At 38.8% G+C, this 17,980-nt stretch overlaps 1 protein-coding gene across 2 annotated transcripts in view; it reads right to left on the minus strand.

Moving 5' to 3' along the window:
• Positions 1–2,729: 2,729 nt before the first annotated feature.
• EDAR (ectodysplasin A receptor) overlaps positions 2,730–17,980 on the minus strand; it is a 73,462-nt gene continuing 58,211 nt past the window's right edge. The window contains exons 6-12 of one of the 2 annotated variants that reach the window (XM_038156799.1): positions 12,248–12,334; positions 10,981–11,106; positions 10,819–10,893; positions 10,441–10,513; positions 9,542–9,701; positions 6,664–6,724; positions 2,730–5,290 (exon numbers count right to left, since the gene is read on the minus strand). In XM_038156799.1, coding sequence (XP_038012727.1) covers positions 4,971–5,290; positions 6,664–6,724; positions 9,542–9,701; positions 10,441–10,513; positions 10,819–10,893; positions 10,981–11,106; positions 12,248–12,334 — 902 coding nt within the window. In that variant the 3' untranslated portion in view covers positions 2,730–4,970. Of the gene's footprint in view, positions 5,291–6,663; positions 6,725–9,541; positions 9,702–10,440; positions 10,514–10,818; positions 10,894–10,980; positions 11,110–12,247; positions 12,335–17,980 lie in introns of both variants that reach the window. The other variant, XM_038156789.1, reaches the window with a different exon arrangement.

Raw genomic sequence — 17,980 nt, forward strand, 5'->3', positions numbered from 1 at the left:
CAAAGCCACCGCTATCCATCTTGTCTTTGGGCTGATGAAACCCTTGAATGCCATCTTCTGACCATGGTTAGAAGTATCCTTGTTTATTAAACTGCTGGTTTTTACCTAAGTTTGAAAGCAAGTGTATCTATGACGACCTTATTACTACCAGAAGAGATAACTTTGAACAAAATCACTTTCTGTTTGCTTGCTTGTAGGTAATTTGAGTCGTCCTGAGTTGAAATGTAACAAGACGTAACAAGATACTCTGATCTCGAAAGTCACACTGAGAGAATTAACTGAGGAAGAGATCTGAGAAGCTAGATTTTTTTTTTTCCAGAGACCGGTTCTCTTTGTGCCCATTACTCAGGCTTATTTAGACTGGACCCAAGGAATATTTCCCTAAATGCATCATGTCTCTCTGATCACTGCAGCTTAATGGTAAGTAATTGCTCTGATAGATGTACCCAAGCTACGGCTGCAAATTCAAATACTGCTAACAACAGTTGAAAGGTCAGCACAAAAAACATTCCTACTAATAAGTTTACTTTAAAATCATCTTCAGGTTCATAAAATGGCATCCTTAGTACAGTTGACTATGTACATCCTTAGTACAGTAAAAATAATCTATCCAGCCTCAGGGGAAAAAAAGGGATCGCTAGAGTTTCAAACAGGAGCATAATATCCCACCCACACACCAGCTTTTTGGAAAAGTAGCAGGCTTTGAAGAAGGTTGGAGATAACTAGTGTTGCCAGACTGGTTTTTTGCTTCAGAAGAAGCAATATTCTAGTGTGTGGATTCAAGAGTTATTTATATAAGAAATGCAATTAAACATAATTTCTCGGTTTATGATCCTTCAAAGCCACAAAGTAGCAGTTGGATGTCTGCTTAATTTGTCCTCCTCCCTGCTGAAGTGTGAAGAGTGAGGAGGATTTGTTTTCACAGCAGTCTTGCACACCAAGGCTGAATTTTAGAAGCAGATGCTGAACTCTGTTTCCTTCCTGATTCAGTTGTCCTTCTACTAATCGGTCTTAGGCGCTACCTCCTCCTGATTTTTTGTTTACTTCTGTGTGGTAGATTAAGTTGGAAAATAATTCCTGAATTGTCTTGCTATACTAACTCGAATCTTTATACAAGCTTGTTATTATAGCAGTCTCAATTATTAAAAAAAAATCTATTTTTGACAATAAAGCAGATGGACAAATGAGATGCCTGTGTGTGCCCTGTGTAACAGCTAATCACTGATGCCTTCTGCAGCAGTGCATACAAAGGCTTCTTACCATTCTTCCCTAAGTATTCAGACAGTCTAGTTTCACACAACAGCAGCAAAAAGAAATCAACATTTTTATGTCCTTGAAGAGTAGTTGATAGTGATAAATTAATGCCTGAGGTAACAGGTGCTATGCATTATAAATCATATCACAATAAATAATAAAAAGCACTTATTTGGATGTGGGGATAGAATATACATGCAATACTATGCAGCTAGAACTAGATATAGCCTGAGACAGTCCATTCTTGCCCTGTTTATATTAATATATTTAGTGAAATGTGTACTAGGAAGCCTCTCCCATATATAATGAGGGCATGGGCTCAATTTTCTTTTCATTATCAAAACAAGTATAGAGCTTGCTTGCAGAAGAGTGACTTCTGCATACAGGAATCATTGTTGTACCTATGGGTAATGATTTTCACCTGCAACAGTAGGAATTTTTCTCTTAATTACACCTTCCCTAATAGAAAGCAGGACTGCTGAACTGTCTCAAGCTCAGAGTTTCACAGGGAGAAATGGAACTGGCATGCCTTTTCAGCTTATAATCCAACCCATACTGCTGGACATTTATGCATGTTATTCTTTGTTCATGAACAATGTGAATATTATTAATTATCCCAAATTATAGCATACAAAGGCATTCAGCTGATCGTGCTTTATACTGCAAAGCTGGCACCTACCCTTTTCAGCCCAGCTTACCTCTCTTCTTTTCATTTATGTCATCAGTCCGGGACCATCAGCTACTGAACACTATGTAGAGGACAGTCCCTGTTCAGGACTGCAACCTGAAATCAGAGAAAGTCTGCAAAGCCCAGCAAGTTTCTCTAAGGAAAATAATATTTTTTTTCCTTAAACAACATTGGTCAGGCTAGGAAGCTGGGATTAGGTGAGGAAATTTGTACAAGCTGGTAAGTAGTTCAGTCTGAGGAAAATCCAACTTGGTGCTCTGTTTTTTCTTACAGAAGCTTGCAGTTCTTCTGGTGGTCCCACCTGTGCAGTCTAAGACTGCATGTACACAATTATCCTGTCATGAAGTGAAAGCATCCAGTTAAGATTTCTGGTAATATTGTGAAGTAGTGCTAATTTAGAAATGCAGAATGGAGACATGCTGATGAGAGTACTGTTACTGTGACATTACTCACCAGCCTCAGAGTCTGCAGAGTTCTCATTTCACAGATAAAAACGTACAGATTCTCTGAGAAATTGCAAAGGCCTTGGCATTTTCACATTACCTTCAAGGTGAAATACTGAATACAAATTCTCTTGACAAAATGGTTTCTGCTTCAAGTTTCCTAAGTGATGCAGAGAAGCAGTATCCAACAGGAATGCAAAGATTGCTCCATATATGTTACCAAGACACTCCCATACCACAGAAATGTGCCTGCCAGCCCTTGGCTAACCTATTTAATTGCAGATTTATAAGGCAATGTGCTATTTAATCAAAGAAATGGCTAATACAACTGTGTTTGACCTCTTTCTTTTATTAGTATATTTTATGTTCATATTTTACAATAAAATAAGTTATATATACAGCATTAAACAAAGTTATTAGAAAGTAAGCTTTGGCAAGACCTACAGGATTCTTTTTTCAGTCCTGTACATCTCTTGTATAACAATAAAAATACTGTATACTAAATAAAATAATGTTAAATAGTCTGTGCTTGCATTGGCACCATCAGTTTCAAAACCCTAACTTTTCATGGCCCAATAAACATAAAAAGAAGAAGATTCCTGTATCTTCTTTGTCTTCTTTTTAAGAAATACATGATGTATTGTTTTAAATGACATATAAAACATAGGAGGCAGTCCACTGAATAACACTGTAGTTACACTGGCACAAGAAAAATTGAATCTTGATGCTTTTTTTCCTTTCTTTTTTCCCTTTTGTTTGTTTTGTTTTTTTTTTAATTCTAGTAGCAATAGTAAAACCTGCAAATTCATGGTCTTGAAAATTATGTTAAAGATTGCTGAGCTGTAAGCAGATCTAGAAATCTTACTGAAGCCTTTTGAAATCTGTATGGATTTGTCATTGATTTCAAGACAGCAGGAATTCCACACCTAAATTCAACATCAATCAGCTAGTTAAATTTCATATAAATGCAGCTTGCTGCATCATTGAAAGAAGAGTTAAAATCTTTTCAAATTTGGAATATGCAGATTAATGAAGAGTGTGTTATGAAGTGAAAGAAAGGGTGGAAAAAGAATAATGAGAGGGATAGATTTTATGGTGCAGTATTTACTTCCCCTGATATACAAATCAAGTGCTGAAATGATACTAAATACAGATGTTAAAGGGTGATGATAAATGTTTTGCACAATTGTGATACTATCACAGATAAGATCTAGTTACTAAGTAACGGAAGACTGGTTGTTAAATTCTGGGTAATAGTAAATATTTTTAATAGCATTTTGTTCAGTCATGCATTTTGGAATTTAAGAAGCAATTTTTGTAATTGACACGTCTCTTAATTTAGTGGTTGCAATGGTGAAATCCATCATCACAATTTTGGCTACAAATTAGGCAAATAGGTTTGGTAAGTGACACTGACCTGTGGTCTGAATGAATTTAAGATAAATTTTAACTGTGAAAATCAGACACTAGTTAAAAGAAAACCAGATTACGTCAATTTTTGTACTTCACAAACTCACAGTAATGCATTACCTTCCCAATGAGTTTAATTTCACTGGTAGATTCTATGCTCGTGGTCTAAGCTTACAAGAGTATAGCATTAAAAACACTTTTTTCCTGTGCATTTCAAGTGTCTCTAAAGAAATCTGCTCTTTTTGCTCTTTGTGTCACATGTGCACCACTGTTGTCTGGAATTCCTCTGCCTTAAATACAATTTGATATATAGATGTCACTATTGGAAAAGTATATTTTTAATGGTAGCGGACAATCTGGTTTTGGCTTTGCTTTTTTCTTAAAGTAAAGAAGATTTTGCTCTCCACTTGCAAGCAGTGACTGCCCACTTTTACTGCCCACTTACTAACCAGCTTGTCCTCAGCAAGTCAGCAGCCAGACTTTATAATTTCTGAAATGTCAGAATGGACCAAGAGTGCATTTACGTGCATTATGTAGATTGTTTTGAAGCACTTCAATCTGTAAGTTATGGTGACTCTTTTTCCATGGAGCACAGGTAGTCAATCTGAGGACTGTGCAATTACACCTATGCACGTAATGCACATAATTCTAGATTCAACAAACCCATAATAAGTGTAGAAAATGAAACTGGTTGGAGCAGATAGAAATGTATGTGCCTAATGTATATTAATTGATACTGTAGCTGTGGTACTGCTTCTGACTGTAACTGTTAAACCATTGAAGCATTGAATGAAGCCCTAAGAGACACATTTTCAGAGAGCTATTCAATGCTTTTCCTGAAGGCCAGGCATGAAGGGTATCAGAAGGGTTATTTGCCCTTCTACTCATACACAGACTGCAAAATGGATGTTTGTGTCTCTGCTTATTATCAGTAACTTTTTAACATGATCATTTTGTTTAATGACGTGTTTCATGCCAAGCTTCTTGGGAAATTTCTGCTCTTGTTTTGGTAGATGTGTTACTTCACTTTCAGAAGTCAAAGAGAAGAGCTTCCCATTGGCTATTGTGAGCAATTATGAAGGAGAAGCATCAATGGTCTTTAGGCCAAAGTCTTTGATGCAGTGCTTACTAGAATCACACTTCTGATGTGGAGGTGCAGGCCCCAGGCAGGCATGTCAGGATGTCCCTGCTGGTTCAGGAGCCGGCATTGCTTGTGCCCACTCCAGAATGTCTGCACACAAGGATTCAACAGCATCCAATCGCTCAATTTGCACCAGTTTGGTGAGCAGTTCTGGGATGCTGTAGCCTGCCGTGCTGATGCGGTCAAACAGCTGCATGCCGTCTGTCATGCCGCCAATCTCATCCCTCTTCAGCCCAAAGCTCTCGGCGAGGTGACGCCATGTCTTCACTATGGCTTTCTCTGTGTTGTAGGTTGAGCTGAGCATTCGGCTGGTTTTCTCCAGGCAGTCAAATGGCAGCTCTGTAGGGCTCAGACCTGCAAAGGGAGGGAGGGGACTGTCAGGTGGCTCTGGGTACAAGTCTTGACATTTATTAAAGTACAACAGATTACACTGTTAGCATTGAATGCAGCTAAAATCTTTAAGTGATAGTACATGATTATGTCTAGGTCCAAAGTTACTACTGCATATTACCAAATTAATTCTTCATAATGACAGTAGGATATCATAATTAGGGTAAAAAGTTGCCTGGAAAAGAAGTAATAAATAGTTTGTATGAATTCCCATGGCTCTGCCCTTTCCTTCAACAATTTACTAGCTGTTAGAAAAAGTGTATTGCAACTATGTCCCTAGTGAGCAGTCCCATTAATAAACTTCTACATGTCAGGCTCAGTGTTTGAGCTCCAGAGACAGCTTTGACCCTTCCCTGAGACTGTCACCAGCATCTGCTGAAACATATCTGTAATTGAAAGTTGCCCTTGTAGGAAAGTGAGAAGTGAGGTGAAGCAATGATGCCAGATGCAAGTACAAAAGTCCCTGTAAGTGCTTAACTGTCATTACTATCGTGAATCTCTGGGTAGGATTTACCATTCATCCTGTGGGGAAAAGGCTATTTTCTCCTGGACATATTTTCTATGTATTCATGTTCAGAAAACAGAGAGAACCAGTGGCAGCATTTTTCCCAAACCAGACTTTCGCTTCTGTAGTTTTCCTGCTTCTTACCCGTCAGAAATAATCTGATGGGAGACAGAGCTCCCTGAATTACAGCATACTCATAAATGTGCACACAGAGTGTGTGTGTGCATGGAAAGTAAATGCAGTCACGTCTCCTGTTCTGCAGGGAACTTAATTTTTATATCCTGCTAAAACAGTTCAGGTAGTCAAGTGCTAAACAGGGTGAAAACACTTACAGCCGGGAAACTCCACATTTTGTTGCAAGATGTGGGACAGAATTTAGAGAAGCAGAGGAAGTTGAGACTTGTATCTTACCCTCAATCACGACCCTCCCCAAATCACACTTTCATATTTGGAACTTTTTAAAATCTGTTGTCTAAAGAAATAAGACCAACAGGTTTCCTCGAGATGAGGAATGCAAAACTGCTTCTCTGCGTCTTGGTCTGTTTGTGTGTCTCAACACAGACCACCACAACTCTTCCTGCTCTCCACAGGAAGGAAGGCCATGCACGTGCCTGGAGAGAAGCCATGGCCTGCTCCAGACCAAGGCCACCCTGGACAGCTCTGTGGTCAGGGCTGACCACAGGGGTTCCTGGCAAGTGAATACAAATCTGCCTACAGTGTCTTCTTTGGTTTGGGACTATTTTCCATAGATAGCCACAGGCCTTTCTTATTTTATAGCAAATGTTTGTGATCTGATTTCATATTTTAACATAGGTGCAAATTGTACACTCACCTTCTGCAACGTCACACACGTTAGCATACACGTCAAGTATCTTTTTCCTTCGACTTTGAATCTAAACGAGAAGAGATTTATTTCATTAATTTTTCAGTTACAAGATCAAACAATTAGCAGACAGCTGTGGAAAGTCTGTGGGACCTCTCAGTTTCAGGGGGTTATCACACAGCGTCCTCAAGGGTGCCTTTCGAAGACTCAAAGCAAATGACACATCAATTATTCCATTAAGCATAAACATGTTTCTGATTTCACTTGCCACTGCTAGAGATCTTTCATTTCAACTTCTAGACTTTTTTTGAGAGCAAGTACTTTTCTGCTCCAACTCCTGAGAATGAGGACAAATCCAGTACCATATATGCAACAATTAATGTAGGGATGTCTAGGTATACCAGGTCAGGACTGAGTACAGGGAATTAAATTCAGACTGAAACTGCCTTCTTCCAATAATATAAGAGGACTGTAGAGGAGAGGCTCTTCCTTTCTGTCTCTTGACGTAAACCTGCATAGTGCATTATTAATTAACTGAACTATTTAAGAGATAGAGTAAAAAAAAAAAAAAGTGACATTTTGGAGAGGAGAAATCTGAGGTCCAGGGGGATCTAGTCATTTTCATTTTTGACAAGAAAGAAACAAGACTGAAAACCTGACATTCTTCAAGCTCAAAATGGACACTTTTATATAGTTTCATTTAGCAAAATATTCTCGAGTTTTGGCTTTGGATTTGATGTGGAGTGAAAACAAATGTCAAAATGTCATGAGCTCTCAGGGACTGAAATTTTCTTCCCTGTGCCAGCTCTCATTAGGGCTGAGCTTTCTGAAAAGCTGACTTTTTGACAGGACTCTAGCATTATCTCCACAAATTTGTCACTTTTCACCGCAAACGAGGCTTCGAGCCTACTGAAAGCTCTGCTTTCAGTACTTCGTTTTGTGGAAAGATTTCCCTCACTTTATCTGGGCAGTGAAGGGCAAGGCGCATCAATGAGGTGGATTAATGGGCTTGCAGCTGGAGAGCGCAGAGCGGCTGCTCCGCCTGAAGCGCGTCTGGCGGGCGCAGCGCGAGCGCATTGTGCCACGCGGCAGCGCAGTGCGGGCACTGAGTGTCGCTCGCTCCTTCCTCAAGTAATTTACGTGTGCTTAGTTGGTTGTGTTGCCATTGTAGGCTTGGACTGCCTGTTTTAAAACCTTGAAAACAGGAAATTTAATGGGGTTTATTAAATCTCCTCCTAAGAAAACTACTGGGTGCTTATTTTCATTCTCCCTGCCCTTTTAGGGTAAAGAAGCAGGTTAAGTAATTCCTTGAAGAATTACGCAAGACGCTCTTTTTACCAGAGCCAGAAGATGGGGGGTTTTTAGACCTTAAGCTGAAAGCAAATTGGAAATGTTTAGCCTGATGATCCTCTGTGTGGCCACACATTGCAAATGGGTTTTGTTATAAATAGGAAAAAGAAGACTTGGTCAATAGCAAGCTTCTAATTTTCTTTATCCCTGTCTAACTGCTCTGAATACTCTTACCTGTGCTAGTAACACTTCTTAATTCCCAATCTGAAGAAAATTACTGTTTTTCTGACTTCTGGCAACTGGCTTAACTGTGACATCTTAGGTATGGAGTGGAGAATCTTGATGCAATCTGCTCTTTCATTGAAAAGTCTGTCTTCAGCCTTGTCAGCAGTCTTTAGTCCATGAGGACGTGTTAGAACAAGTCTGGAAGAAGTAGTCCATGCTCTAGGTGCAATTATGAGCTATCTATCTAAATGACTCTGGAGAATGTATCTATGATATAGGGTCTTTCAAAGGTAACCTGCTTCTTCTGAAATATTCTGATTTCATGACTACCCAAGGTTTAGTATCCTATTTCAAGCCAGTGCTTACAGAAGTATCATAAAGTTGGATAATTTAGAGACCTCAAAAACCCAAACTTTAAAGAGTGAGTATTGAAATAGTTAGTTATTATCAGATGGTCCAAATATCTACAACTACAAAACTGTTTAACTTGTGTTGAGATTTTGTGTGTCTGATCTCAGCTGAAAAGTGGTGTGTTTTAGAAATTTTGAGCTGATTCTCCCAACAATTTGAAACATGCAAACATGAAAAGATGCATTTTCAAACCTATTTTTTCTTAAACCATATCTGATATTTGATAATTATGATGTGGTTTGGACCTAGCTATAGATATTTTAAAATAAATTAGAAATACTAAAAAATCAGAGCAGACACCTTCTTTTAAAGGGTAGTTTGATGTTAATACAAATTGAAAGGTCGTGTGGGTGAGGTGTGGCCTTAACTGTGCCTTAAAATACTCCAAGTGAGATAAAAAGCCCTGAGCAGTACATGCTCAGCAGGAAGAAGAAAAGGCCTTCCACAGCAAAACAGTGGATTACAGTGTCCTTCAGAGCACAGAAATCACCTTCAAACCATGTGTTTGTTTTTCAAAACTCCACATGGAAACCAAGCACAACACCGGATATTATTGAGAAGTCTGTGCTGTGGAAATACCAATGCAGCTGGGTCAAGGTACTCAGATGTTCTGCTGTCAGCCAAATCCAGCCTGCTTCATTATTTTACTGTCTTACCATTAGCTATGACAGGGGATTGGTGTTTTATGGGTGTTTTCTTTCTTGAAACTATAAAATATAATACTCAAAAAAGCAAATTAATTAATCTTGTAGAAAAATGTATTTCTATCCCTGATCACTATACATATGCACATATGTCATTATGCAAAAGAGATTCTATAACAAATTTGTCTGGAGAAGCTCTTGTAAATCAGTCTGATCTACCCTACTATGCATTTTGGGGGGTTGATAGTTCATATATTTTTTTTCTTTAAGAAAAGTAGAAAAAGGCTCTCAATTTTTAAATCTCAAGGTAGCCTTACCCCAGTTGATTTATTGCTTGTAGAAGATTTATCTCTGGCCAAATGCACTAAAGATAACAAGCATCTCTCTGGAGTCCCTTGCTTGTCAACTGCAGCTTCTTCATCACTATCCATACTCCGGCTTAAAAGTCGTTCATTCTCAGAAGATGCATCATTTTCACTGTAAAATGAAGGATATGGTTATCTTAGTGAAGCCTCTCATGGGTTGACTCCAGTCTTCCTCTTTTTGCTATGTGAGAGTAATGAAATAAAAGTGTTTTCCATTTTTTAAAATGCCTTTCCTCTGAAATCCTGTGACTGTCATGGCCTTCGCCAGCCCAGTGTGTACGTGCAATGCCCATTAAGCCCCACAGTCACAGGCAGCTTGCAAGCATCCTTTCATAGAGGGATTTTCCAACAGAGGCCAGTGTTTAGCCCATCTTAATCATGTTACCCAGGCAGATTTGGCTGCTGGGCAGAGACAAGATGAGGAGAACTACCTCACCATGCCATGCAGATGATGCTAGGGACAAGGTGCTCCCTTAAGGCCTGTAGCAGCTATTTTTACTCTTCCTGCCTAGAAGGGAAGGGGAACTTCAGTAAGGCTATGTGAGTGAGAGCTGCACTCAGGTCCCAGAAATTAACTTCTCAAAAGAGGAGATGGAGTCCTATGAGTTGATGAATTGGTCACAGAGGGAATGAGGAGGATAGGGGTGTCTCTTCACCATGTCTGTTATCATCTCTTAGAAACCAGAGGGGAAGAGCCCACTAAGGCATCTGGTCTTTGCCCTGCTGCAGCAGCTTGCCAACATACCCAGCAAATTTGTTTATGTGTTCCACTGTACCAGGATGAATGATGACCATGTGCCTCCCCCATTTCAGTGAAACTGGCAATATATTTCAATATATTTTTTACCCACCTTTTGACAGCCTTAGCTGGAGTTGCTGTAAGTTTTTCAAACTCTTCTTTCTCAGAGAATATCACAACATTATCTGTAGAACAACAATTAGAGAAGTTTAAATTGGCAATAAGTTTCCAAACCAGCGCTTTGTGTCAGGAGCTAGTCCTGCTGGCAACCGTACTGACAAAATACATCTCTCTGCTATATTTTTAATTGCTATCAGAGGATTAAGTGACATTCTGGAAGCACAAAAAAACTAGTATAGGAAATTCTTCAGTAAACTGATGAGGGTTTTATATACTCCAAAGGAGAAACTGTAATTAAGAGAAAAGTATTAGGAATATTTGATCCCAGTGTTGTCTTGGATAGAAAAAGCAGAACTAAAACAACTTGTACCTTGCACTTCTTTCTTCTCTTCTTGAGTGTTAGCCTGAGCTTCGACGTTTTTTACTGAGTGGCTCTTGCAACAGGCTAGAATATACAAATATAACACTAATTATTCTCAGAACCTTTCTAAAATAACATTTGCAACTAAAATTTTACCTGCTGAACAATTACCTTGAGCAGATGGCTTTGTTTTTACAATGTAAAACATGATGATGAGGACAATGGCAATAGCCATTATGAAGATAGTAGACATAGCAATTATAAGAGCTGTAGCCAGATGTCCTTGTCCTGAAAGATCTGCTGGAATAAAAAAAACTAAATGAAGGAGCAACTCTGAGGATCAGAGACTAGTTAACAGTTTTTAGTCTGCTCTACACATAGTTTGCATAATCTTTTAGTTGATCTGAGTCTTGGTTGCTTATTAAGCATTGAAAAACTTAGTGTTGCATCTCAAAGGCAAGTTAATTAAATATTTCTCAAAATTTTCTTATTTATGCATAAACAAGTTAGTAATATTCATTAAGAATATTTGATGGTATGATTTATCAGATACAAAGATGTAGGAAATCGTATTTTAATACGGGAAGCTGTACATAAGCAAAAGCAGAAGCTTTTGTAGCACTGCATTCTTGGAATCAGCATTGACAAGACAAATGCCAGTAAATATACAAAGGGGGAAAGAGCTAAAATGACTGTTGATAACTGTGGCTGCCTCAAAAGCTCTAAGTTTAAAGGAGGACACAATGCACATGTAGAAAAATGGATGTTTTTCTAACAGAAACTTAAAAAACCAGCATGGCTAAAAGGTGAATTTAAAATAAGCTAGGTGAAAAGATATTCAGAAAGAAAACTTGGATGGAAAAGGCTAGAATTGAAAAGGTGTGAAAGAATGCAGAAAATTATAGATATGCTAAAAGGCATGAAAGCTTTAATTTCTCTGAAAATGTGATCCTAACAGTAATGTTTTCAGACAATACCAAGAAGAACAGCATTGTCAGTACCTTATTAACTGCATCTTTCCTGTCTTGTCTTCTCAGGTTCAAAAATTTTAAAAGCCAAATGATCGTGCTGGAGAACTGTTTATTTTACTTCAATAAGAGACTGACCATATTTGTGCATGAAGTTCTTTTCACCATTCTAAGCTAAGCTTTGCTGAGGCAGAGTGCTATTTCTGTAAAGCTACAAATAATGAGCTAAATTTATTGCTGGCATCACTGGGTACAGCTCAAATCCTTTTTATGTTCAGCTGACAAACAGCAATGTTGATTAACTGAGAAACAAAAATGAATTCTGAATTATTTCTAATAGCAGTTCTAGAAATCTGGAAATAGTGACAATGAAAATAGCAACAGATATTTGCAGTTTGGTTGTACTTTGTTGATGCCTTTTTGAAAATAAAGAGCAGTTAAATTAACCCTCATAAAGAGTGCATTCTTACCTTTGTGAGCATGCTGGTAAGGTGAGAAAGTGCTTGTGCCAGAGGTGCTTGGGAAAATGGCTGAAATGCCAGAGTTAGAGCCTGCACCTGCAATATAAAGAAAAATGCCATAAAATTCCCTTGTTACTTTGTCCAGTCAAAGGAATAGGTTGGCTCAAGGAAAGAGAGCCTTTACTTGGCTTGGTTGCATTCCCATTTATTAGCAAAGGACCCAAGAACTACTTGCTCTTTGAGACACCCCTAATCCTGAAATGTGTTACTGTTTGTGCACACTGTCCAGAAGGAGTGAAAGTCAAACTCCGGAACAGATATGAACTCAGAAGAAAAAGCCAACTGTTACACATAGATTCCCATGTTATGGATCTGTCCTGAGTAGCAGAGAGTTTTTCAGGGTCCAGCTGATTACTCAAACAGTTTACAACCCACTCCAGTATTTGCAGACTGAGACTTAGCTGGTAGATTCACCAAACAAGCGCATCTCACAAGCAACCTTCACTAGCAGCATCACTGTGAAGCTGGTATGCAAACCCTCATGACTCCACAGGGAAACCTAGAGAGGGTGGCAAATGATGGTGTTGATTGCTTTTCTGTTCCATGGAGCTGTATTGTCATAAAAGAGAATTTTAGAATTTCCTGTAATGTAACTGGGCAGTATGTGTCTTATGATCTCCTGTCAGTCCAAATCTATATTCTGGGGAGAGTGAAAATTCACTGAAACAATAAATGAAGAAGTTATAGGAAAACTTGATCCTGTCAGAGGGATGAGATTCTTCCTTCTCAAATGAACTCTAAGGCCATTGGTTAGTATGTAATGCAAACAGCTACTATCAACAGAAACTGAAAATCATTTTCTGTCTTGGAGGAAGTGTGAAATTCCTCCTGCTTTGTATTAGTTGTCTGTGGAAAAAGACCAGTGATAAGTAAATTCAGCAGTCCTAAAGGCAAAAAGCTGTCCCAGTCATCTGGTAAGGTGTGCACAGCACATGGCTCCACAAGTTGATTTGGCAACTAGAGTAGATGAGAGCTCACTGTGCCCTTCCTTTGACCAAGTAAATACTCAAACAAATCTTGTCATGTAAGCTTGACACGAAATCAAGAGGTCTGGAATGGTCTGAGAAATGTTCTATGATTAAGGATAAAGCAATATGCACATTCTTCAAATGAAGAAATTTTTTTTTTAAAAAAAAAAAGAGAGAAAAAAGTACTACCTAAAATAAAACATGTCTGCACATTGTGAATGAGAAATGTACACCTAAAGAGGCTGCAAAGTATGAGCTGCGGGTGTCTTCAAAAAAATTTTCTCTAACCATCATAAAACTTCTTTCAAACATCATTTGTTGGAAGGAAATGGATTAACTCATTATAATTGGTATTTTTTCAAACTGAATAAGGGTTTTCATTAGGTTTTAAATATACTAGTTTATTAATTCAGATGCATTTTGTATTTTGTAAATGAAGGCTAAGAGTTATGTAATAAGTCTTGCCTCTGGTCCTTTCTCTGTGACAGATTTCTTTCTTAGAAGAATTAGTTATGAGCTCCAGAAACTGCAATGCAGTAAGACTATCTAGGGATCAGTAAATGAAGCTGTCATCTGCATGTAGTAGACATTAAAGACAGGTAATTTGTAAAATTTTCATCAATTCTTCACAAAAATGAAGTGAATCAGCCTTGGTCATGACCTCGGTGTTTATTCATCGTGGCTGGACAACAGAGGAAAATTAGCAAATGGCCAGTGCTGTGGCCTGACACTTTCCTTCATGTTCATGCACAGACACCAAGCTTATGTCTATTCTTGCAGCCCCCCTGGCAAATGCAATTACAGCCAATTGAAATTCTGCATGGTCCTTGCAAGCTGCAACAAGTCAACAATAGCTGCTCTGACACTGCCCCTCAGTGAACACAGGCAAGCTGGGCTGCTTTGTCTGCCTGGAGTTCAGCTAACAAGCTTCAGCTCATCTCCCCAAGTGAGTTTTAGCAAACTTGCTTCTCTTTTCTTTCACTTGAAACAGGAATTAATTGAAGTATTTCTGCCTAGTAATCTTTCAGTCTCTTGGTATTGTTAACTTCATGTTTTTCACCCATCTGTGAAAGGAAGCAGAGCCTTTCAAAGTGGGAAGACAGGCACAGTAGCACAGGAAGGGTAAGGAGGAAGGTCACCACTCTTCATTCAGCATCATCGTCACACTTCACCCAGCTCCACCCCACACCAGGGCAGGGCGTGCTGCCCACACCATGCACACACTGGACAGCACACCCCCTCTCCTGTGCACAGCAGAGAGAGCCTTCAGCCCCAGAGCCTACGGGCACAATGTCCTCTGCATGGGAATGGAGCCACAGTGCTGGCGTGGCAAAATCAAGGCTGGCACTAGAATGTGGTGCCCTTTCACACATGCCTGGGAGGGAGTTGGTCGTTACACATATTTTAAGCCTACTGTCAAATTTAATAATTTGGCATATTCATTATGAGCCAAAGTTTTTCTTTAGATGTGGCTTAGAAGAAAGTGCCAATTCGTGCACCTGCACTACAAGAGGAACCAAACTGCCACCTTCTGTTGAATTTCAGTTTATATCCCATTTGTATGAGTAAAAAGAAACTACTCATAGCTGCTGATTTTCCCAGTCAGCACCACACCATGACCGCAATGTCAGTTGTTCCTGTGCACATCCAGATTGGCATCCCAATCACATTATTAATTCTGCTTCCAATATAGACAACACATAATCTATAAAGACTTAGACATAGCTCAGGCAGAGGCATCCTGAGGTGTTATAGAACACCATATGGAAACAACTCTATTTTTTAAATAAAGACCGATGCCTGTAATATAGCTGTGCAAAAGAGTGGTTTATGTTCCTAGACACCTGTATGTAATACTGTAGGAATGTGATAAAGAAATTAGGGAAGAAGTTTATCACAGGCGGCTGGTCAGCTTTTGCATTATAGATGTTTTTATTCAAAAAAATTGTGATTTAGTTGTAACTTTCTTGGAGTCTAAACAATAAAAAAAATGCTCCATACTTATTGTTTAAAAGAACAATTGAATCTGTATTCACTTTTGAATGTTTGGGGATTTTAACTCAAAAGATAGCTTTAACTTAAATTACCATGCAGCTGCCTTTTGTTCTTTCAGGAATCAAATGCTGGGCAATAAAATAGTTGTTGTTTTAATGAACCTTTCTGCTTTATGTAACAGACTATTCCAGTTGTTCTTGAGACAGAACTTACAATAAGAAGTAACAAACAAAACTACCAGATTTATGAGAGGAGGAGGGGGAGGGCACAGGGAAAGGAGGTTTTACCACCATGCCCCCTTGCAAGTGTTTGTGAGTGAATAAAATCTGGTGCAGTAGGAGACCATATGTGCCCCTGACATCTGTTGCTGTGGGTATCAGCTTACTGGTCCATTCAAAGGACTGCTGCTCACAACCAGCAACAGATTTTTGTGAGTCTATTTAATATTTAATAATATGTTATAAAAATCCCCAAAGTCTGTACATAACAGACTGTTGGAGTGATCATAAAATAAGACACATTTTAAAAACCTGGTGTCTATATGTGTATCTATTTGGTGCTCTTGAGTGCAGCTTGCTTTCTCCTGATGCATCCCTCCTCTCCCAGGCATAGTCCAGCTGTGAAAGGCACAGATGGGCTGTGAGTGCCATCACTGTGACACTTTTATGGGATGAAGTAGGATAAAGCCCACATGCAAATAAGCAACTATCAGCCTGAAATATGAAATGAAAAATAAATTATACTGAGTTGAAATTCAATAAAAGTAGACAGTTTATGACAAAGTTAAAACTGGATTTTAACTAAACATAGTCATAAATAAAGACCTAGATATGTACAAAGCAGGGGTCAGAACTTTCAAATAATGTAAATCTGTATTCAGGTACTTATGTGAAAGGTTTACTTTCAAACTTAGGAAAACAACATTTCAAATGAAATGCCTGTGCACTTGTAAAGCCATGCAAGCTAAAGCAGCTGGCAAAGCCAGCCTGCTTTATGAGGTGCCTACATATGACTTCAGTAACCAAACATAAACCAACTCTGAAAATATCACAAATAATAACAGATAACAGAACATATCCTAGGCACTGGAGGACTGCCCGAGTGATCTTTATTTTACAGAATACTATAAGTTACTCTGATATTTTCGGGAGTCACAGGTAGATACTTCAGTTAGGTAGGTAGCTATTACACCAGGAAGAGAATGAAGTAAATTAATTCCTGAGAATTAAACTTCTGAAAATGATGATAGGAATGTTCCCCCTGACTTTTGTTTTCAGTCTGGTCAATCTCTCTGTAAGTAATCACATCACATAAAAGGAAATACTTTTTTTCTGCTGTGCTTTCTGTAATGTCTATAACTATTTTATTTCTCTCTCCTTTTGCCAGGGTAGGAAAGTGACGATGATTATAGGCCACATGGCTTTAATCTGACAATTTATTTGCATCTGTTGAAGTTTTTTTTAGTACTCACTGGGAGCTGTAATCATTGCACAGCACTGAAAAGTCATAGACAAACACTCCAAGAACTGAGCCTCTGTCCAGGAATTCAGTGTTATCACCCCTTTCTCTGTGCAACATGAAGGGGATAATTGCTATTTAAGCTTTGCTGTCATGACTTTAGAGCATCATAAGGAAGAGAAAAGACCTGCCTGGAGCTGGTCTCCCATTTCCCCAGTGTCCTGGTGGCCAGACCATTGGAATGGGTGGTCCAAGGCTGCAGCTCTGCAGGTTTTTCAGCTCCTGAGCCCAGTCAGAGCAATCCTGCAGCGACCTGCAGTGCCTCCCAGGGGCAGGTGGTGCTCACTGTGGGAGCTACAGCTCCAGCACCAGTGAAAACATCAAAGCACTGGGGAGGTTTTATTGGGAAGAATTGCACCAGGACCACATAACTTCCTGAGGGATACCTGAGCTCAGCTTTCCCAGCAGCTGAGGACAGCAAAGCCCACATTTTCTTCTCAGATCCCTCCCCTTGGAGGCTGATGGCTGAAGCTGGCCAATTTTATCCTAAGATTAGGTTCTTTTCCTAATATGGACAAATCCTTAGAGAAGAAGAATCAGGCTGTACCAGCAGTGAATAATAAAGCATGGCCTTCAACATTTCTCCCAGTACACATGTGAATAGGAAATGGGTGTTCAGAGATCAAGCAACTCAAAAAAAAAAGGAAAACAAGTATGTCAGTGCCAGATAACAAGCCTATTTGTTTGTAGGCATAATTTGAAACAGAAGGAAAAAAGGTCCTGATGTTGATTGTATGACTAAAGGATAAAACTGGCAAGGAATGGAAATTAGTGATTCAAAGAATGGAAAGTTAAAATAAAAATCTCTGAAATAGTTATTTTAATGAATAAAGTGGTTTTGGCAATAAGCTTGTTTGTGTTAAGCCTTTCAGTCAAGGAAGCTGAGTTCTGAGTCTTCAGTACAAGGATTTGGATGTGCCCCCCTGATTACAGCTCGTCACATGAAACATCAGTTGTTAGTCAATTGTTCCAACTCATCTGTTCAGTTATTTTTGAAGTTCTAATGATACAATGATAAAAAATAATATTTTCTATTTCTAGATGTCATTTGCTCTCTGGTATTAAAAAAATAGCCTGACCACATGTATTTTCCTTTATCAATGTTTTTCTTATTTTTTAGTTTTCCCAAGCTATCATTGGTAGGTGTGAGACCTAAAAACTTACACAGGTTGGTTATTGTATCTCTTTTCATATATAAATC

This window comes from Motacilla alba, chromosome 1, assembly GCF_015832195.1.
Source record: "Motacilla alba alba isolate MOTALB_02 chromosome 1, Motacilla_alba_V1.0_pri, whole genome shotgun sequence".
Taxonomy (NCBI): Eukaryota; Metazoa; Chordata; class Aves; order Passeriformes; family Motacillidae; genus Motacilla; species Motacilla alba.